Consider the following 22,165-nt stretch of genomic DNA (forward strand, 5'->3'; position numbering starts at 1 on the left):
CGTGCCAGCTACGCTCTTACCAAAGAAGAGAAGGTCATTTTTTTTGAATGCCTGAGCAGTATGAAGGTCCCGTCTGGCTTCTCGTCGAATATAAAGGGAATAATAAACATGGCGGAGAAAAAGTTCCTAAACCTGAAGTCTCACGACTGCCACGTGATTATGACGCAATTGCTTCCGATTGCTTTGAGGGGGCTCCTACCGGAAAATGTTCGAGTAGCCATTGTGAAGCTATGTGCATTCCTCAATGCAATCTCTCAGAAGGTAATCAATCCAGAAGATCTACCACGGTTACAGAACGATGTGGTCCAATGCCTTGTCAGTTTCGAGTTGGTGTTCCCACCATCCTTCTTCGATATTATGACGCACCTCCTGCTCCACCTAGTCGAAGAGATTTCCATTCTCGGTCCTGTATTTCTACACAATATGTTCCCCTTTGAGAGGTTCATGGGAGTATTAAAGAAATATGTTCGTAACCGTGCTAGGCCAGAAGGAAGCATCGTCAAGGGCTATGGAAATGAGGAGGTAATTGAGTTCTGTATTGACTATGTTCCTGACCTTAAGCCGATTGGTATTCCTCAATCGCGGCACGAGGGGAGACTAAGTGGAAAAGGCACGATCGGAAGGAAATCAACGATATGTATGGACGGTCATTCTATGACTGAAGCACACCACACAGTTCTGCAAAATTCCAGCTTGGTGGCTCCGTACTTCGAGCAACACAAGAATATTTTACGCTCGGACAACCCGGGGAAGCCTGAATCCTGGATTAGAAAGGCCCACATGGAGACTTTCGGCAGTTGGTTGCGAAAACATTTAATGAATGACAATGATGTTGGAGATCAGCTGTACATGTTGGCCAAGACACCATCTTCGACTATAACGACTTTCCAAGGGTACGAGATAAATGGGAATACATTTTACACCATCGCCCAAGATAAAAAGAGCACCAACCAAAACAGTGGTGTCCGCTTTGATGCAGCAACCGAGAATGGGCAAAAGGTCACATATTATGGTTACATAGAGGAGATATGGGAACTTGACTATGGACCCTCCTTTAAGGTCCCTTTGTTCCGGTGCAAATGGTTCAAGCTAACAGGAGGTGGGGTAAAGGTGGACGAGCAATACGGAATGACAATGGTGGATTTCAACAATCTTGGTTACCTTGACGAACCATTCGTCCTTGCCAAAGATGTCGCTCAGGTTTTTTATTTGAAGGACATGAGTAGCAAACCGAGGAAACGGAAAGATAAGAAAACGATCAGTACATCATGCGATGATCCAAAGCGCCACATTGTTCTTTCAGGGAAAAGAAACATCGTGGGAGTGGAGGACAAGACATACATGTCAGAAGATTATAATATGTTTGGTGAAATTCCGCCCTTCAAAGTGAACACTGACCCAAGCATTAAGTTAAATGATGAGGATGCTCCATGGATACGGCACAATCGTAAGCAAGCAGGGACACAAGGGAAGAATTGATGTGTAATAATTTATTGTACCAAACTTTGTTGAATGGATCATGGGAATTAAAACGTACGATGGCGAATCCGGATGATTTGTATTTGATATATTATTTGTATTTTTAAGATTTTAAAATGAATTAGTTTTAATTTATTGAATTTTTTGATATATTATTTCTATTTTTAAGATTTTAAAATGAATTAATTTTATTTTTCTGAATTTTTTGATATATTATTTCTATTTTTAAGATTTTAAAATGAATTAGTTTTATTTTTCTGGATTTTTTGATATATTATTTCTATTTTTAAGATTTTAAAATGAATTAGTTTTATTTTTCTGAATTTTTTGATATATTATTTCTATTTTTAAGATTTTAAAATGAATTAGTTTTATTTTTCTGAATTTTTTGATATATTATTTCTATTTTTAAGATTTTAAAATGAATTAGTTTTATTTTTCTGGATTTTTTGATATATTATTTCTATTTTTAAGATTTTAAAATGAATTAGTTTTATTTTTTGAATTTTTTGATATATTATTTCTATTTTAAGATTTTAAAATGAATTAGTTTTATTTTTCTGAATTTTTTGATATATTATTTCTATTTTTAAGATTTTAAAATGAATTAGTTTTATTTTTCTGAATTTTTTGATATATTATTTCTATTTTCTAAAAAGTATATGAAAAAGGATCTTCAGTCGCGGTTCGTGACACGAACCGCGACTAAAGGCTCTTTCCGCGCGGGAACGAAAGCGGCGCGAAAGAACCTTTAGTCCCGGTTGGGGACACCAACCGCGACTAAAGGGTACCTTTAGTCGCGGTTGGTGTCCCCAACCGGGACTAAAGGGTACCTTTAGTCGCGGTTGGCGTCCCCAACCGAGACTAATGCTCTGTCTATATATACAGCACTTAGTAAATTTTCCCCCACCTCCTATTCTCCTCTCGACGCCGACGCCCTGCCCCGACGCCGACGCCGCCAGGCTGCTGCCCCGACGCCGATCGACGCCGACGCCCTGCCCCGACGCCGGCGCCCTGCCCCCAGTGAGCTCCACCGCTCCCCACTTCCCCTGCCCTACGCCGCCGCCCTTGCCCTGCACTGCCGCCGCCGCCCCTGCCCTGCGCGCCGCCGCCGCCCCTGCCCTGCCCCTGCGCGCCGCCGCCACCCCTGCCCTTCCCCGTGCGAGCCGCCGCCGCCGCCCGCCGCCGCCACCGCTGCCCCTGCCCCTGCCCTGCCCGCCGCCCGCCGCCGCCTGCCTGCCGTCCTCCGCCTCCCGCCGCCGCCTGCCGTCCTCCGCCGCCCGCCGCCGCCTGCCGTCCTCCTCAAACAAAGAAAAGGAAGAAGAAAAGGAAGAAGAAAAGGAAAAAGAAAAGGAAGAAGAAAAGGAAAAAGAAAATAAGAAAAGGAAAAAGAAAAGGAAGAAGAAAAGGAAAAAGAAAATAAGAACAGGAAAAACTAAATAAGAAAAGGAAAAAGAAAAGGAAAAAGAAAATAAGAAAAGGAAGAAGAAAAGGAAAAAGAAAAGGAAAAAGAAAAGGAAGAAGAAAAGGAAAAACAAAATAAGAAAAGGAAAAAGAAAAGGAAGAAAGAAAAGGAAAAAAGAAAAGGAAGAAGAAAAGGAAAAACAAAATAAGAAAAGGAAAAAGAAAAGGAAGAAGAAAAGGAAAAAAGAAAAGGAAGAAGAAAAGGAAGAAGAAAAGGAAGAAGAAAAGGAAAAAGAAAAGGAAAAACAAAATACTTGGCAGTGCTCAAACAAAAACTTCTATGCAAATTAGTGCTCAATAATCTTATTTTTTTATTCCTCCTCCTCTATGTCCCCTTAATCTTATTTTTTAATTCCTTTATAGTTAATTAATTTTTACTACATGCAGGAGTGACATATGGCGGACGATAGAGCCGAGCCGCTTAGGGATCCGGAGGCTGAACGTTATTTAATGGGCATCATAAACAACGAGATTCCTTATGTGCCGGGCTCAGAATATGAGCAAGAAGAGGATGTAGTCTCTTCTTTTCTGAACCTTGACGGTGGAACAGACATTGTCGATGATCAAGAAGGTGAAGGAACGGACATTGTCGACGGAGGTCAACCGTCAACAAACGACGATCTTGAATTGCAAGTAGCAACCACCTCCGGCGAGGTATATATATACATTGAGCCTCTCGTGATACAAACTTACTGAAATGTGAATACATATGTATTAACGCGCGCGACTCTCTTTCTTTTTTTAGCCCTCGGCCGGATCGAGTACGACAAAGCGTGGCAAATCCAAGGCGATGAAAATATGAGAAACATATGCCATCGATTTTGTCAGTGAAACCGGCAAGCCCCTACAGCACACCTCAAAGTTTATCAACCAATGCGGAGTCGTTGTTAGAGACAACGTCCCGATCACCGTCCAGGAATGGAAGGAGCCAAAGAAGGCACGTCTTGGTTTCAGTTTTGTCGACAAGAGAACGAAAAAGGATTGCTGCAGAAAGCTTATGGAACATTTCATTCTACCTCCGGAATACAACAAAGTCGATGAATTCGGTAACGAGGTTTCGGGTGGATGTGAGAGGAGGAGGCTAGTTAAAGAGTTCGCTCTTCAGAAGATGGGCGAAGCATTCCGGAACTTCAAGAAAAATTTAACCCGTGACTATGTCAACAAGGGCAAGACTCCGGATTTCAATGGACAACATGAGAAACTGAAAGATGATTGGCCAGAATTCGTGAGGCAAAAGAAATCGGAGCATTTCAAGGAAATATCAAAAAAATAAGGATAATGCGAGTAAGAAAAAGTTCCATCATATTATGGGGCCAGGAGGATACCGCCTTTCGGAGCCTAAGTGGCAGAAGATGGAGGAGGACCTGAGGGTGCGAGGAATCCCTCTAGGTACAGAGGGATGGGACCCAAGGGCCAAAAGCTGGTGGTACGGGCATGGGGGATCGCTAGACCCGGAGACAGGGGTGTGTGTTCACCGGAAGAAAAAGTTTGCTCCCACCCAAGCCCTTATTGACGCAATGACCCAAGCTCAAGAGGGCTTGATCAAGTTCAACAGAGAGAAAGACGCACTGACAACAGCCCTCGGGAATGATGAACACGGAGGATGTGTACGAGGCAAAGGCAGAGTTCCGTGGAAAGTAGGGTTTTCCCAGGACAATGACCCGTACTGTTACAGAAGCCGTAAGAGAAATACGGACCGGGATGCAGATCTTCTGGCGAAGTTTGCATCGGAACTCCATGAGTTGAAGCAGACCATGCATGAACTAGTAAAAGAAAAATCGGCTGTAGGGCCGCATGAAGATCATGAAGCGGATCGCGGAAGCCAGCAGCGGAGAAGCAGCGTGGCTTCCACGGATGCCCCGCCTGGTGCTAATGCACCGATGATCGAGATTCGTGCACCGGAGCCTCACTACCCCGTGGATGATGTAAAGGAGATGAAAGAATGTGATCTGCATTATCCCGTGGGGAACGTTTCCACGAAGGTAGCTACCGGCAGTGCTTTACCCTGTACACCTGGAGCACTCCACCACAACAACCCCATTGCATATGGCTATGCTCGTGTCACGGTGGAAGACATAGTCCAAGAGTTTGAGGACCTGGAGATTGACAAAGCTACACCCGAAGGGGAGAGAAGACTTGGAGATGTCAAGCGCCAGATCATTCTATGGAAAAAGAAGTACATAGTGTTTCCAGGCGAGGCGCCAAGGCTAACAAGTCCACCCCCCTCCGATGGTGGTGGTGGTGGTGGCGGTGGTGGTGGTCGTCGTGGTTCACCTACACCTCCTTCACGCCATTCGACGCCGTCCCCCGATCCACAACCTCCGGCGGGTACGACGCCCCCCAATCCTCCTCCGGTGGGTACGACGCCCCCCAATCCACCTCCGGCGAAGAAGCAGAAGCAGGCGGACAGCAAGGAAACCCGCTCCTGGACTATTAACCCGGACCCTTATGTACCTAAGACCACAAGGGTACCGGAGCCATCACTGAAGCCTCTCCTCCCAAGGCCTTGGGAACTTAGTGAAGCTGAAACCAAATTGGCCGCGTCTGCTCATTATGAGAAATGGAAGGCGGATACGAAGGCGAAAAAAGAGCCTGAGCCCAAGCAAGTATTCACTGAGAAGCAAAATAAGTGGGCTAAGGATTTTTTGACGACACCGTCCCAAGCCGAGCTGAATATGCCTGACGACTATGGACATGAACTTCGTAGGCAAGCAAAAATATTGAAGGAGGAGAAAGAAGAAAGTAAAAAAAGCAGGAAACAAGTTGACCAGCTCGGGATGCAGAATAAACAATCGATCCCCCCGCTCATAGTGAAAGCCGGTCCGGAAGAGGACCCCGAGATCATAGCAGCAGCGGCAGCACTTGGATTGACTGTAGCGAGTGCCATGAAACAAGCGTCCGAGATGGGTTTGACTCTTCGTGCCTTCTTAGGCCTTGAGGATGCGCCAGTATGTGAGATAGCATTACAATATGTGCGGAATGGGCCTCTCGTCGAGCCTGCGCGGGAAAAGAGTCTACCACCACAAATGCGAAATCTGCTACGTTGGTACAAGCAATTCATAACATGGGCCGACAAAGAATATGTTTATGCGGATGTTACAGAGGAGCATCACACCAAACGGTACTCTGTACAAGTTCATATGAGTGAATTGTTCCAGCTGTTCAATCTGCGCGACCTCGACAAATCTATGCTGAGTTGCTACGTTCTGTAAGTGATTTATTTCTACCTCATCTCGTTCTTCATTGCCTGCACTATATATATATATATATATATATATATATATATATATATATATATATATATATATATATATATATATATATTGTCCTAACTATATTGTTGCGTACGCTATTATGCAGATTGAAGATTTGGGAATGCAAAATAAGAAACATCCATGATGTTGGGTTCATTGACCCACATATCGTTAATGGACATGTGTTACAAAATCACCCTGAAGACGTGGAGAAAGACTTGTACAAGTTTCTTAGAAAGCATCAACTCAAAAGTCATATTCTATTTCCTTACCATTTTGGGTGAGTGTTTCTCTCTTGTGCCCATTCTCTTTTGTTTACTCCATGCATGGTATGTCTAATCGATGAGTTATGCATGACTGTGCATGTAACGTGTCCGCAGGTTCCACTGGATTCTGCTAAATATTGAACTTCACACCTCCAGAGTTCTAATCATGGACTCTATGGATTCAGATCCAGAGCGTTGGGCCGACATGAGAAAAATGCTGCAAAAGTAATTATTTTCAATCATTTGAGCTCTATATCGATCGGTCTCTTTCGTTCATTTCCTAATATCAAGTAACTAATAACTCCCTTGTTCATTTAATTTTCTTTGCCCTGTAGGGTTTGGAGACGGTTCTCAGAAGAAATTGTCGGTGAATTCAAACATGAGCTAGATTTTAGAAGGTTAGTTAATGTGGATAAGCAGCCACCGGAGACCAATCTATGTGGATACTATGTTTGTGAGAACATCCGGAGACACACCTCTGAGCGGAAGGCATCGGATAGCGTGCGGAAGGCGACGGATAACTTGCGGAGGAGGCTTAGTCCAGAAGCTCGCTTCCGACCAATTCAAGATGAATTAGCAGGATTTTTCATGAGGGGAGTCATCAATCCTAAAGGAGAACACTATACCGAGGACGAAGAAATTTATATGCATACCCGAGATTGAAACTTGTTCGAAGTTGTATATGGTCATCCATCCTAATTGTGTATGGAAACTTGTTCGAAGTTGTATATGGTCACCCGAGATTGAATATATATTATATATTCCTTTTGAATTCTTCTTGTTTGAAATTTCATATGCATGTATATAGTAGCGTAGAATATGTGTACTGAAACTTCATCAAAATTAAAATAAAACACAAAATAAAATATAAAAGAAATAAAACACTACAAATTAAAAAGAAACCAGGTTTAGGGGGGCTAAAACCCTAAACCTGCGGAGGAGGCCTTTAGTCCCGGTTAGCCACGAGAACCGGGACTAAAGGTCCTCCGCCCCGACGGACTCCTGGCGCCCACGTGGACGGGCCTTTAGTCGCGGTTCGTAAGAGGCGCGACTAAAGGGGGGGCTTTAGTCGCGCATATTTAGTCCCGGTTGCACAGCCGGGATTAATGGCCTTTGCGAACCGGGACTAAAGGCCTATTCTCTACCAGTGTAGAAACTGCATGATCGATTGTTGCGCGGATGCTCTGACAGCGGAAGCGTTAGCATTTAGGTTTGGCCTAGTACTGGTACAAAAGACGGGTTGCAATCGTCTCATTATTAATTCTGATAACATAAAACACAATGAAGAACGGAGGTCGCACTGCAGGAGCGGTGGCTGCAATTATTGAGGATTGCTTTTTTATGACTTGTGATTTTTCTCTTACCAGTTTTGAGCATTGTAATAGAGAAGCGGACAAAGTAGCTCATGAGCTTGTTAGGTTAGCAAAAGGTTTCATGACTAGGGATTGTATCGAGGAGCCCATGAAAATTATTGTATCTCTCCTTATAGATGATATAACCATTATCTCTATTTGATAATCGATATTGTTTTTTCAAAAAAAAAATGTCATATGTATACATGCAAAACGGCTAACCTGTTAATTATCGGTACTTGCAGTGAATGCCATTAATTACTCGCAGATGAGCGCTTCATGTTAATTCTCCGAATTCCAAACTGACGCATACGCTTCTGCAAGTTAACCCCCTGTTGTTCTATATAAGCACGTCAATTCCTCTATGAACTTCACCAAATTAACTGATCTCACAGTCACAGATGCGGCAGAAGACAATGTCTCCATTCGTATGCGTCGCCATCCTGTTCCTCGCACTGGTCTCGCCCTCGCCGGCAGCAGCCAGCATCCCCGGCACTAGCAACAATGGCGCCGCCGTCGCCGCCCCTAGCGTGCCCACGGTGACGCAGTTCCTGCAGGCGCACAACGACGCGCGCCGCGAGGTCGGCGTGGCACCCCTGACGTGGAACTCGACGCTGGAGCAGGACGCCGAGAGATACGCGGGCCGGCTTGGTATCCGCTGCAAGCTGGAGCCGCTGAAGTGGGACGCCCCGCATATCTACGGGCAGAACAGCTACTGGGGCAGTGGGTACAACGATGGCGCCGCCGTCACTGGCTCGTGGGTGTACGAGCGGCAGTCGTACGATCACCGCGCCAACACGTGCGCGCCCGGCAAGGTATGCGGGTCCTACACGCAGGTGGTGTGGAACACCACGCGAGAGCTCGGCTGCGCCCGCCGCACCTGCCGGAGCAGCCGCGATACCGTGGCTGTTTGCAGATACTTCCCTCCCGGCAACTACCGCGGCGTTCCGCCATACTGAGCACATCTATACGGAAGCTACGTCAGGAAAGATGTGTCTGTTCAAATAATGTACGGTGCGAAACAAGGCGTTTGGTCCGGCGTCTTATGGTTATAAGAAATGGGAAATTTGGATTACACTGTGACTGAAGCTGTCTGTTACTGTACTTATTTTTGTTTAGTTGGCCACATGTGCACCCAACATGTTCTCTTATGCCACCCCCATCCCCGCGCCTCAACCACTGAAAGCCCACAGCCTCACCCGCGTGTGGCTTTGCTAGCACGTGCACACATTCATCTTACACCAGGCCATGAACTCACTAATTTTTTGCTTATTTGTCAGACGAGCACCAGACGAATGGGGCTCTAGGTTGGACAGTGAGTTGATCGCTGTTGGTATGATGAGGCAGAGTTGAAGGCTTTTGACTTCTTTCGTTGCTGAATTAGCAATCTTGGAATTGCTACGTCTAATAAAAGCTAAGTAACATTGCACAGAAAATGTTTTTTATTAACATGCGGAGTCCTAATCGTATCACACCTTTCGGTTACACTTCAACTATCAACTATCTACTAATTGACTAATTCCTAGAATCAGGAGGAGCAGATGTACCAGTTTGCCCAACCATTTTTAGTTGCCCACTGGAAAAGAAACACTAGGATAGCAAATTACTGAATGGGTCCTTCTCCATTTAACCATGATGGTATTGTTACTCCATGCAAGACACCAGAGCTTTGCAACTGTATATCCTGATGGTTCCCAGTCCTAGCATGTCTATGGGTATCAATGACACAGACAGAGGAATTCCAATTGAGCAAAAAAAATTGTGCATGTATGAACCTAAGAATGACTGGGCTCTACTCTTTGGTTGGCTCAGGTGCCCAATATGGTTTGTTTGTCAACTATTGTTCCATCTCTCTTCTCACGCTTAAATAGGAGCATCATGTGTTGCAACAACATGGAATGGATGCTTTCTTGAAGTTCAGTACTTCCATAATGGGCACATGGGCATTCATGTATTGCTCAACATCATTCCCTCAATGAAGTGATCGTACTGACTTAGGTTCACAGACTATGTTCATTACAACAGAAGTTACATGATCAGTCTGCAAGGCTGTTCAGAGTGCTCCCCTAACTTTATTAAGGTTCTTCCTAGCCAAAATGAAGCAACTTCAGAGTTTTGCTTTGAGCATTTCTTTAGTTCCGCCAGCGCCAAGCAAGCAGGTGACTGGTCGAACTCTTCGATGCTCATCCCTTGCAACAACAACGTATTTTCAGTTTCAAAGCACACAGATTTGAACCCTCTTGCTGCTTCTAGTTGGGCAACCCATAACGCAGCCATGATGTCGGCGCGGAAGGAATTTAGGAATTCTCCAATTTTCTAGCACCTCAAGTTTTTACCACACCTTTGTGGTTCCTGATAATAGCACCCCACCCTTCAGTGCTTCATTCAAAATAAAAGGTGCAATCAATGTTTATTTTTCAGAGTAAGACGCACAACATCATTAATCTCTATGTTTACCTTCCTTCCTCATCATATTCCTCCAATTTCACCATTACCATAAGAACACAACCACCTTGATATTATCATTTTTCAGAGTCCCTATTTCTCTCTCTCTCTCTCTCACACACACACACACACACACACCACCACCACCACCACCACAACTCCACAGCCATGAACCCCTTCCCCAACGACCCTGGATGGAGGGCATTTCTCCTTGGGTGCTCACTTGGTGATAGCCCCAAGTTCGCGAAGACCATGGAGGAGGGCTCTCAGTTCAAGAGCATGGACAAGATGCGTAAAGAGGCAGATGTTTTGCCATTGAAGGCGATGAAGATGGAGTTGAAGAGGCTGATATTTGACCCCGCCAAAGATGAGAGTCGGTTTATCCAGGTCAGATGGACCAAGTACAGGCTTGTCAAGGCTCCTGATGACCAGTCGGCCGTCGCGGTGGCGTCAACCGCCATCATTCTAGAGGAGGAGGAGGAGGAGGAGGAGATGGTGAATGTCGTGAATGGCGAATCAGTCGAGCCTCGATAAGCTAGCAAAGCCTAAGCGGTGGAGATGGTTGTCAGGGCGCCTGAGCCAGGCACCCGTACACTGCCCTTGGAGGTCGATGATTAAAAGACTCAAGGCTACCGCCACTCCAAGCGCATCCAGGCTAACCGCGTCTAGGATGTCAGCTCGAGTTATCCCCTCCCCCATGTGAAAATCGTACTCAATCTCGTTCGAATGGCTTAAATCCCTAATTGGATAAGCCTAAATGGAACCCGGTAGGCAGATTAGATGCCTAGTGCGCGATGCATAAATCAAATGCAAGTATGGTATAATTCGGTTCCATCGGAGACAAATGGCTTACCGCCATTGTCGAACGGCTTCCAATGAGGCGCTGAAGCCGGTGGTCAACGCCAGTGCTCACCGTCCAGTTCTTCATTCTGGTGCTCACCATCCAGATCTTGTGCTCGCCGCCGCTGGTGTGAGAGTGGAGAGATAGCGGTGAGAGGAGGGTGAGCGTAGTTATGGCCGCGCTTCAGGAAACAACACAACATTTCGAGCGTGGCTCCTAACATTCAGCCTCCGATGCCCACATGTCTCAGGTTGCATCGGCCGGGCCTGACTATGAAAAAACATCTGATTCGAGCGTTCCTACTCTGCCAGGCCCGAAGGTGATTCAAATATCGTGCGGGCCGATATTTAGGTGCAAGGCAGGCAACCAAAAAAACCAAAACTGCATCACGCGGGCCTGGTTAGACCTAATGCAGGCTACCAAACGAGTCCTAAGTTGCTAAGTTCTCGTAAGATTGGTGCTTATTGATCTGTAGGATGAGACCCGGCTAAAGGATGGATTGTGGACCAAGTGAATGGTGAGCTGATCGCCATTGAACTAGTGAAGGGGATTGAACAAGTTTAGTTGCTTCTGGATTAGGCATGCATGTGGTTTGGGAGCGGGGAGATGAGGCCAAGTGTGTCCAAGCTCGAATTTTCCACCATGCTAGCCCAAAGGTTGTTGACATTGTCATCTACATGGCCTTCTTCGCACTGGCAAGAACCCCACGACCAACTTCAAGGCCTTGTTGTGGATCAAACTTTGCTTGATCTACACTGTTATTGATTCTTCATGTACTCATACTTATCAGTTAGGTACTGAACTTTGATGTGTGTGACCTAAAGTTTTCATTCTGCTTGTCGCAACTCTTTTTGTGCTCTGGATATTTTCTAGAAAAAATTTCGAGAGAGAATAATTTTTTGTAATATAAAATATGGAACGAGAGCGCGCGTGTTGTTTTTTGTGTTTTGTCACTCATGCTCTGAAGACTGATCCTTATTTGTTTTCTCATGTTTCAGATTGTTGTCCTAATGTGGACCTAGAACAATGTTGTGATACAATTGCATTTGACCTTCCTATATTCTGGAGATGAGTAAATAGCATAAAACTACCACTTTTCGTCCTATGGTTCCAAAAAACCACCACTTTTTTGTTTGTGACTGATACCTACCAGTTTTCTCGTCGGCTGTATCAAAAACCCAAATCGCCCGTTGCTAGCGTTTTTAACCGTTTTCTGACGGTCCGGGCCCGCCTGTCAGGCCACGTCAGCGCCGCGCGTGACGGCGAGGCCGTTAACGGCCGTTACTCGGACCGAGCCGGTGCGGTCGGACCGCTCATTAAGTCGTCTCCCTCCCTCTCACTCTGCTCTCACTCTGCTCCCCTGCCCGCACTCATCTCTCTCTCGCTCTCACTCTCCTCTCCTCTCTGCTCTTGGACGCCGGCGGTGACTTGCGCTGTGGAAGCTCCACCGCCGCCATGCCTTCCTGGAATGATGGGGATACGAGCTCAGAGGATGAGTGCGACATCACAAGCATGGACATGGCTCTTTGGGTAAGTTTTTCAATCTGCTGAGCTAGGGTTAGGGTTCATCTAGGAGCTAGATTAGGTTAGTGTTCATCTTGGTGAGCTAGGGTAAGCTTTGTTTACTGTTATTTAGTAGGCAGGGTTATGGTTGCTGTTTGAGCTATGTTTATGTATGCTTGAAAACTAGGGTTTGGGTTAGGGTTCTTGCTGGATTGGGGATTTAATTTGTGATCTATGTCTGGTTCCGTGAGCTAAGGTGATTTTGTTCATGTGTTCATGCAGGAGATCCCTGACACCACCGTGGGGCCTCTTTTCTGTGGCCAGCTGGAGCTTTCTGAACCCACCTGCATGATGCACCACATGAGGCCAATTAAGTGTGTTGCATTTGAAGGAACCTTAACTGGAAGGCGTTTCTATGGTTGTCCAGTGCAGCAGGTATAGTACCTTAATTGGAATCATTTTCTTCTGAACCCACACATGTATTTACAAGGATGACAAGTTGCTGTTCTGAACCCACACAGTATTATGTTGACAAGTTGCTCTTCTGAACCTACACTGTATTATTTAGGATGAACTGCAATATGCCTTGTATTAAGGTATTGAGGGATATGGTTATCAAAAATGCTTATGTATAGGAAGCATATATCTGTGAATGTACTTGTACAAGCAGGTTGGGTTTCAGTTATAGTTTGAGTTATATTGAACAACATATTCAGTTTACTTAAGCCTCACCTTTAGTTTCTTAGTCTCATATGATTTGTTGTTACGAATTTGAGTGCACTTAGTGATGTATATTTCAATTTCCAAATGCAGAGTGAAGGTGTTAACTGTGGTGTTATTGAGTGGGTTGACAAGCCCTGGCATCCAATTCTTCAGAATTGCTTGTCCAGGCTGTGGGACATGTACCATGAACAGAATTGTGGCAGGGTAGTTGATAAGCAGAAGTATGAGAAGCATTTGGCCAAGCTTAAGACTGAAAATGACAAGCTGTGCATTGAGTACACAAAGCTTGTCCAAGATGTATCCAAGATGTTTGATTGGCAGGATGGTAGGGTAGGCCACATGGATAACCAGAAGGCAGTTGAGGAGGAAGAATTTGAGAAGAAGAAGAAGAAAGAGGTAGAAGAGAGAGCTAGGTTGGAGGTTCAGATGGAGAAGCTCAAACTTGCCAAGGAACAAAGGTGCATTTTACAGAGTCAAGCTGACATTATCAAGAATACCAGGAAGGCAAAGAAGGAGGTTGAACAGGAGAGAGATTTGCTTAAGATAGAGAAGGCCAAGCTTGAGCATGTGGTGAATGAGCTGCTGAGTGATGGGCATGCAAGCAAGGAGAAACTTGAGAAAATCAAGGCCATCCTTGATTCATGAAGTGTGTTCTGCAGATGGTGAAGTACATCCAAGGCCTTTATAAGTATGTGGCCTAACCATCTGATGTGAAGATATGGGGTGTACATTTTGGGGAATGTGAAGCTACTCTAGTCTATGTCTATGCCAATGTTAAGAACTGTAGTTATGCTACTAGAACCTTTAATGCTAAGTTATGAACTAAGTTGTAATGACTGTTCTGCCTGTATTTGAACCTCTTCTGCTATGTTATGGAGTCAGTGATAAGCACTGCTGGAGTATGCTATGTGTCTTTTTATGTTTAAAAGGTAGTTATGTTTATTAGTGCTTTGTACCTGGGCTTTGTGGCCCAGTTATATTTACAAACCTAGGCCTACTCCACCCACCCTCCACTGCTCATAAATAGCCTACTCCACCCACCCTCCTCCCTCCAGAACACAGCCGCCACACCCCACCTCTAGAAACCCTAGATGGATCCAGAGCTTGGGGAGGTGACAGATGAGGAAGAGGAGGTAGTGCAGGCAGTGGATGTGAGGAGGCAAAGGGCTCGCCCTGCAGTGCAGGCAGTGGAGTGGGAGCTGGAGTTCAAGAGGAGGCTGGCAGAGAAGATCTTGGAGAAGTGCAACTCAGATGAGTTCACAGTTCTTGTCCCTGGCGGCAGGCGCAAGAGCTCAGGGAAGATCATCAGGTGGGCTAGGAGACAGGCAGTACTCGCTCCTCACCCTTCTACCAGAGCAAAGTGGTGTCGTTTCTTCGCTCGTTACGATTGAGAGTTGTTGGTAGTAGTTTTTTTAAGTATGAATGAGAGTCTGAGCTATGTATCCCTTCCATTTCTGTACAACTCTTTGTATGAAAGAAAGTTTGGATGGTGGAATCTATGAATGTTTGAATAAATGAATCAATTTTTGCATCAGTGTTGTCTAAATCTACCCAGAAGTCATAAACACTCAGGTTTCATAATGCAACCACTTAGGTTTCAGCAAGCAAATACACAGGTTTCATAAATGCAAACACTCAGGTTTCAGGAAGCAAATACATAGGTTTCATAATGCTAACACTCAAGTTTCAGCAAGCAAATACATAGGTTTAAGGTTGCAAACACTTAGGTTTCAGCACTCATACAACAAGACAACTTTCTCGAATGTTGGAATCTTCAGTAGTTACCACTAGCTATGAAATATGCCTTCCACTTTCCAGTTGGCTTCCTAACCCTCTTGGACCCAATCTCCATCTCAGAGTTGGCAGCTTGCCTTGGAGCATTGAAAACTGTGTACCCTCTGCTAGCTGTTGATGCTCTGGTGTTCTTTGCTGGAGAAGCAATGGATGACCTTGTGTTCTTGGCTGGTGAAGATGTGCTAGGAGCCCCTGTCTTCTTGGTTGCTTTGGTCTTCTTGGCAGGTGCTGATGTGGCTAGTGCTGGAGTAGCAGAAGCAGCTCCCTTGTTCCTCTTTGCTGGTCCTGGAGTAGTTGTGGCTGTTGCAGGCCTCTTCCTAGCTATGGCTGGTGCTGATGGTGCTGATGGTGGTGGTGGGGGTGGGGTGGGGGTGCAACCACACCTGTAGAAGCTCTGGTAGATGAAGAGTAGTCTGACCTATTCTCCTGCACATTTAACAAAGCAAATTATAATTAAACCACCTAGCCTATGAAACAGAAGTTTCTTTATCAATAAGTATACCTGGTGATTATTCTTTCTCATCTGCAGTTTGGGTTTCAGTGGAACACCACAAGTGGTATATCTGTGACCTTGCATATTGCAATTGCTACAGGTCACTGTCCCAATTCTTGATGTATCCTTCTTGGCAGGCACCTCAAAATGTCCTTTCCTCCTAGCTGTCTGCTTTTTACCCTTCTTTTCTTTGAATACTGGAGGAGATATGTCATCCCCCATGGTGTGTGGCCAACAATCAGGGCCTGGAATAGGGTATATAATATGCTTGTAGGTTTCACAGTAGAGGGGCTTCTTGAAGAACTCATGGACAAAATCTTCAGGGTGTAGCTTCACCTTCTGCATTGCTGCTATAGCATGACTACATGGAACAGCTGTCATATCCCACCTCCTCCAGTCACAAGTGTAGTTGTTTAGGTTTACACAGTAGGTCTTTTCTGAACTACTTGTAACTTGCCAAATTCCTGGTCCAGCCATATATGCATCACAATATTTTGCCCACTTCTTAGCTTCCTCCAATATCTCAGAGTAAGTGGGTGTGATATCCCACTTACATGTCTCTGTCTTCTCCCTAATCTTCTGAAACTTGATCATGAGTTTTGTCCTCATTCCTTCAAGCATTGTCCTTATGGGCTTGTTCCTAACATCCAGAATCATCCTGTTGAAAACTTCACTAAGATTGTTTACAACAAGGTCTGTCTTGCATATAGTATCCATTCTATGCCTGGCCCAAGTATGGACTGGTATGTTGGACAACCACTTCCATGCCTCCTCACTCTCTTTCTTCAATGCTTCCATGCCCAGATCCTGCCCATGCTTAGTGAAAGAATATGCAGCCTGGTCTAGATGTTTTTTCAATTCATCCCCTCTAAACCCAGTTGATTGGAAGTTGGCATATATGTGTCTTAAACAAAATCTTTGAGGGGAATCAGGAAATACATCCTCTATTGCATTGAGCAGACCCTGTTCATTGATTTTGTATTAATAACTAGTGAAGTAAGTAGAGAAAGGAAAAGCAGTACATAGTGCAAGGAAAAGCAGTACATAGTGAAAGGAAAATCAGTCAAATCATGAAGAGTAGTTGTACCTTTTGCCTGTCTGACATAATTGTGTAGGGCCCAAACTTGTTGCCACTACCAATTACTGTCCTTAACTGTGTAAGAAACCAAGTCCAACTATATGTCTCCTCCATATCAACAACACCAAATGCAATAGGGAAGATGTTGTTGTTGCCATCCCTCCCTGTTGCTGCCAGGATTTGCTGCCCAGTGCTTAGTTTGATGAAGCATCCATCAAGACCTGCATTTTAAGCCATTAGTAAGCAGCAACATGTAATGCAATCCCTATTTAAGCACTATACAGACTAGATTTACCTATGAAAGGCCTGCAACCATTTAGGAACCCCTCCTTACAAGCAAACAGACAATAAAACATGTAATGAAACCTTGGGGTAGGTGCTGGGTGGAGTTCAAATTCCTTTGTTGTCACAACACACCTACTACCAGGGTTTGTGTCCAAAACACACTACAGATAGTCTCTTAACCTGCAGTATTGTGTCTTGTGATCCCCTTGCACAACATCAACTACTTTCCTCCTTGCCCTGTAGGCCAAACTTTTTGGAACATGTACTCCAAATTTCTTTTTTGTATAACTCAGTATAGTCTCAACACCTGCACCAGGATTGGATCTTACAGTATCCTCAACAGCCTTTGCAACCCACTTCATGGTAACCTTTGTGTTCTCTCCACTTGCTCCACAGGTGTGATCAAGATTCATCTTCTTGATGCTAAAGGTTGACTCATGGGCAATCTTAGAAGCAGTAATATAAAACTCACAACCATGCTTTCTATCTGAGCACCAGGCTATGATCCTACTTGGATCATTCCTATGGTACTCAAAGTTCCTAAGTGTCCTAACATGGTAATTTCCCAATGCTTCTCTGAACTCTACCACATTCAGAAAGCAGAAATGAATCCTAAACTGTTCATGTGCATCAGGCCTAGAGGAATCATACCATATTCTCTCCTTCTTCTTCTTCAATTTTCTCTTGCTGCCACAAGGCAACCTAGGTGCATCATCTTCTTCATCAGAAATGCCTTCATCACCTGGAAAGCAGAACTCATCAGCTTCTGGCACGAAATCTTCAAACTTTTTGTGATCTGGCTCACTGTGTGATCTGCTTGTTGGGCCTTGTTTCCTCACAGGTATCTTCTGTGCCACAGTTTTCACATGATCTGAAACTTCTTCTTCATCATCTTCTTCAGAACCATTTGGCTCCTGCCAAAACTCTGAGGGTTCAGAAGCACCCCCAAAATAATGCTCAGCCATCTCTTCCTCTTCCCTGTAGTGCTGACTTGTTCCTTCACCACCTTCATCTTCTCCCCTAGCCCAAGACTTGTATGAAATTTTCTTCCCTCTGTAATCACCCCTGAAAAACTCAAAATCTGAAGAGGATTTGTCCAACTCATCTTCATCTTGATCTTCTGCTTCAATGCCTTCAATTTCCACTGCCTCTTTTCCCTTGTTGAAATTACAACTTTGTTGTGTGTTAAAATATGGATCAACAGGCACAAGTGGGGGTGTGAAGAATTTGAGACAGGGAAAAGGACACCTGGGAAACACTATAAACAATGGGATCACCAACTTGACTAATTGGAATCTGCTCTTCAAGCAAGGTGTGGTCCATGTTTGCATCTGCTGGATTTGGGTCACTAGCCTCTCTCACTGTTATGTTCAATATTTTCTTCTCAGCAAACAAATCTAGCATCTCCTCCACCTTCTCATCACTGTCCAAAACCTCAATCCCCTCCAGCCCCTTACCCTCATCCTTAACATATGACAGATAGGCATCCAACCCATAGCCCTCAAGTTCAATAAGTGCTAACAAAAACAGGTAATTCATTTCTGATAAGGAAAACTTCCTTTCCATGTTGTCTCTACCCTGAAAATGCAGCCTCAATTCCCATACTTCATCATCCAAACTATGCAAAAAAAAAGAAACAACACATTCAGATTTCTTCAGACTTTCAAGTTCAAAAGTATGCAACAGTTTCACTTGCACAACATATCATCCAAACCTAAACCCTAATTCATATATTGAGTACAATGTATACATAATAATATACCAAAGAACTAATTCATTAACAATATAAGAAACAAATCCTAACCCTAGTTCATAAATAAACTAAGAAAAATAATTAAAACAATTCATAAATTACTCCACGCCACCAAGTGAGGAGGCCCACTGGTGCCCGCCTTCTGGATCCGCGTGGATGCATTTGGCCACTGCCCTGGCCGCGCGGAACGCCGGCGACATCTGGACCTCCTGCGTCGGTGGCCCAGACGAGCGCTGGGTCAGGAAACTTGCGCTGCCTAGCCACTTGTTGACCTCGGAGTGAGCACCGCCCTCGCCGCTGGCTGTCGGCCTAGGCTCGCCGTCGTCCTTCTTCTTCGCCGCCGCCATCGTCGGGGGAGACAGAGAGCACGGGGGGAACGAGGAGCGAGAGAGAGATGCTGCCGACAGAGAGAGAACGGCAGCGAGCGAGCGGGTGCGGTCCGACCGCACCGGTCGGTCCGAATAACGGCCGTTAACGGCCTCGCCGTCACGCGCGGCGCTGATGTGGCCTGACAGGCGGGCCCGGACCGTCAGAAAACGGTTAAAAACGCTAGCAACGGGCGATTTGGGTTTTTTGAGACAGCCGACGAGAAAAGTGGTAGGTATCAGTCACAAACAAAAAAGTGGTGGTTTTTTGGAACCGTAGGACGAAAAGTGGTAGTTTTATGCTATTTACTCTCTAGAGATAGAAATCAAAATTATAGTCATTAAATTTATCACTTTTTCTAATGACAGTGATACAAAAGTTGTCTCACCTCAAGTTGTTCATGCATATCTTTTTGGGTACCTAAACTTGGTACTTGCGTTTATACACAAGCGGTATTTCTTTGATTCACTTAAGAAATGTTCACAAAATGGTTAGTTACATCAAATTATCATAAAAATGTGACAGATGGGCGGAAACATAGATGCCACATGACTGTGGATAATCAGCAGGATCCACAACCCTGTGCCACTCAACTTTGCATATATACTTATGAAAGAGTTAAATTGGAATTGTTGCTACTGATAAAAGGCTAAAAGCTAATGCTTGATATCAACATGTTCTTGTTTCAGAGTGATTTATCCACACCTTTCTTAATGTTCTTACACTTTTGTATTCTCATGCATGTTAAAACATATTGTCTGATTTGTAATGTTCAATAAACCTCCTCAAAAGTTAGCATATGATATGTAACCATTGTGAAACAAAGAGTTGTTCTTGCATAGCATCGATCAATTAAAAATAGAAGGTTCAAAGTGAACCCCAATTTACTAGCTTGTCATCTTCTAGCAATTTTTTTATTCAAATGGGGTTTTCATTATGTCATCATGGGTTTACATTTTGCACCAATAAGGTGTGATACAAGTGCCAGCTTGGGTTTGGCCAGAACTAATTCGTATGTCCCCATTGCCTAGAGCTTGAGCTGAAGGATGCAGCGCTTCCTATAATGGACGACATTAACATTGCCAACTTCATGCATGACTTTGGTCACCTACTCAGATAGGTAGCCATTCCTAGACCTGGTCCCCGGCATGGCTCGACATGACACAACCCATCTCTAGTTGTGTCATTTGTAGATGCACTCCAACTCACTCCGAGATAGAGAACATGAAGGCAAGACAACAATTCTGCCTCTCCTTCACACTGAGACAACAATTGAACTCTAGGACGGTGAATTCTAAAAGAATCTCTTCTCCGTCTCACCTTCATATGACGAGGTTACTTGGTGAGTTGTTTGAGGATCATGCAATCGCTAATCCCGATGGTTCCCATTCATATGATTGACTCGGATTTCAAACATCGGAAACATATTTCTAACCAAGTGTAAAACATGTGTGCGTTGAATATCTGGTATACCAAAATGAACCTACCAACGAGTAAGCTCTACTCCTCCGTCGATGTGCAACGGCTTCTTTGTGAATCATTGTTCTATCTCTCTTCCCATGTTAAATAGGAACCCTATGTTGTGCAATATATAGCTATTTGATGGATGCTTTCATGAAATTCAATATTGTCATAATGAACACATGGGCGTTTGGGCATTCTTGTATGGTTATGAGCATCCCTCCCCTGGAGCAGTAACTTCCTGATAAACACATTTTTCTCACACCAGCTCACCTTCATGGTGTAGTTTATTTTACAGATTTCTATTTCTGTGCCCCTCAGTCCTTCTCAGTTTTTCCAAGCCAACTCTTTTTGCTTGCTTTTCCCCTCCTCTGTTTTTTCATGACAGGTTTTGGAAGTCGCAACTTTACATAAAGAGGGTGTACTTTACTTGGCAAGAAGCAAGAAGACTTTTTTTGCGAATACGCAAAGATTGTGTATCTTTTCATTGATAAAAGAAGAGTGACAATATGAGATTACAACACACACAGAGCATGTACGCTAAAGGCATGTTCGTGGGTGTTGGAGCTAACAGATCAAGGGGTTGCTCATCCCCAAAAAACAAAAAGGCCAACTCTCGTGGAAGCAAGAAGACTTTGTCATTTTGTTTGGTGCTCAACATGTTTCTTATGCAACTTTGTTTACCAAATTTATTAAAAGATGAAACAAAATGTTTTAGACCCTTAAGTTGTTCCATGGTTACACTTGGTGTCCCAACTTATTTCCTATACATTTTTGTCCTTGTGTTCCTCAAATTTGCGAGTTTGAACTGTCTGAATTAGGGGATGGGGTAGCCTTGGATGTGTTCGTGGACATTTGAGACTATTCGTTTAAAGATAGCCTTGGAGATGTCCTTAGGTCTGAGATGCCCCAAAAGTCATATTTAAGGGGGGAAATTGGTTTGGGGTATTAACCCTTAGCTAGCATATCCCTCAAACATTAATCCTTCAAAATTATAGTTTTTTATCCCAAAAAGGCACCATGTAGCTAGTTTTTGCTCCAAGAAGGGCAACTCTCGGCAAAAATTGGGATATCGCGCTGCCCCTCTCGGCATCTAGCCGCGCCGCCAAAGAGCCCTGGATGTCGGAATCAGTATGTGCAGCCCCCCTCTCACAGCCCTACCATCCCCTTCTCTTTCGTCGATGGTGCCAAAATCAACCCGATTCGTTGCCGACATCTTCGCAAAGCTTCAGTCTATCGATGGTCACAAATTAAGTCACATGAGCTTCGGAAAGCAGTAGTAGCCCCGTGTTTGAGCCCACGCCGGTCGACGACATCGGAATGGGCCTTCTTCACTGCCATCATTGCTGATCTCTCCACCATTCCTATTAGCTCGGCCATGAGGACTCCGTCGTGGCCTATGCATTTCGGCGAATCATCGCGTTGCAGCAGCTTCTTCATCGAGTCTGCCCACAAATCGCACACCACCGGTGGTGATGCCATCCGAAATCGGCAAGGCATAACACAAAACCCCTCCATGTTTGCAATTTGGTATACGATTCCCGTTGCTCAGAACATTACACACACAGAGAGGATTCTCTTGCAGCACATGGATATGGATAAAGCTTT

General features: G+C 44.6%; 1 protein-coding gene across 1 annotated transcript; it reads left to right on the forward strand.

The window, feature by feature from the left end:
* The first annotated feature begins 8,194 nt into the window (after window positions 1-8,194).
* On the forward strand, window positions 8,195-8,774 carry LOC123055910 (pathogenesis-related protein PRMS-like). The gene has a single exon (XM_044479722.1). The coding sequence runs from the start codon at window positions 8,217-8,219 to the stop codon at window positions 8,772-8,774; it is 558 nt and encodes a 185-aa protein (XP_044335657.1). The 5' UTR covers window positions 8,195-8,216.
* The last annotated feature ends 13,391 nt before the right edge of the window (window positions 8,775-22,165 follow it).

Source organism: Triticum aestivum, chromosome 2D (assembly GCF_018294505.1).
Source record: "Triticum aestivum cultivar Chinese Spring chromosome 2D, IWGSC CS RefSeq v2.1, whole genome shotgun sequence".
Lineage (NCBI taxonomy): Eukaryota > Viridiplantae > Streptophyta > Magnoliopsida > Poales > Poaceae > Triticum > Triticum aestivum.

Excerpts from the sequence above, each read along its gene's own strand:
- LOC123055910 (XM_044479722.1), top strand. The coding sequence starts at position 8,217 with ATGCGGCAGAAGACAATGTCTCCATTCGTATGCGTCGCCATCCTGTTC.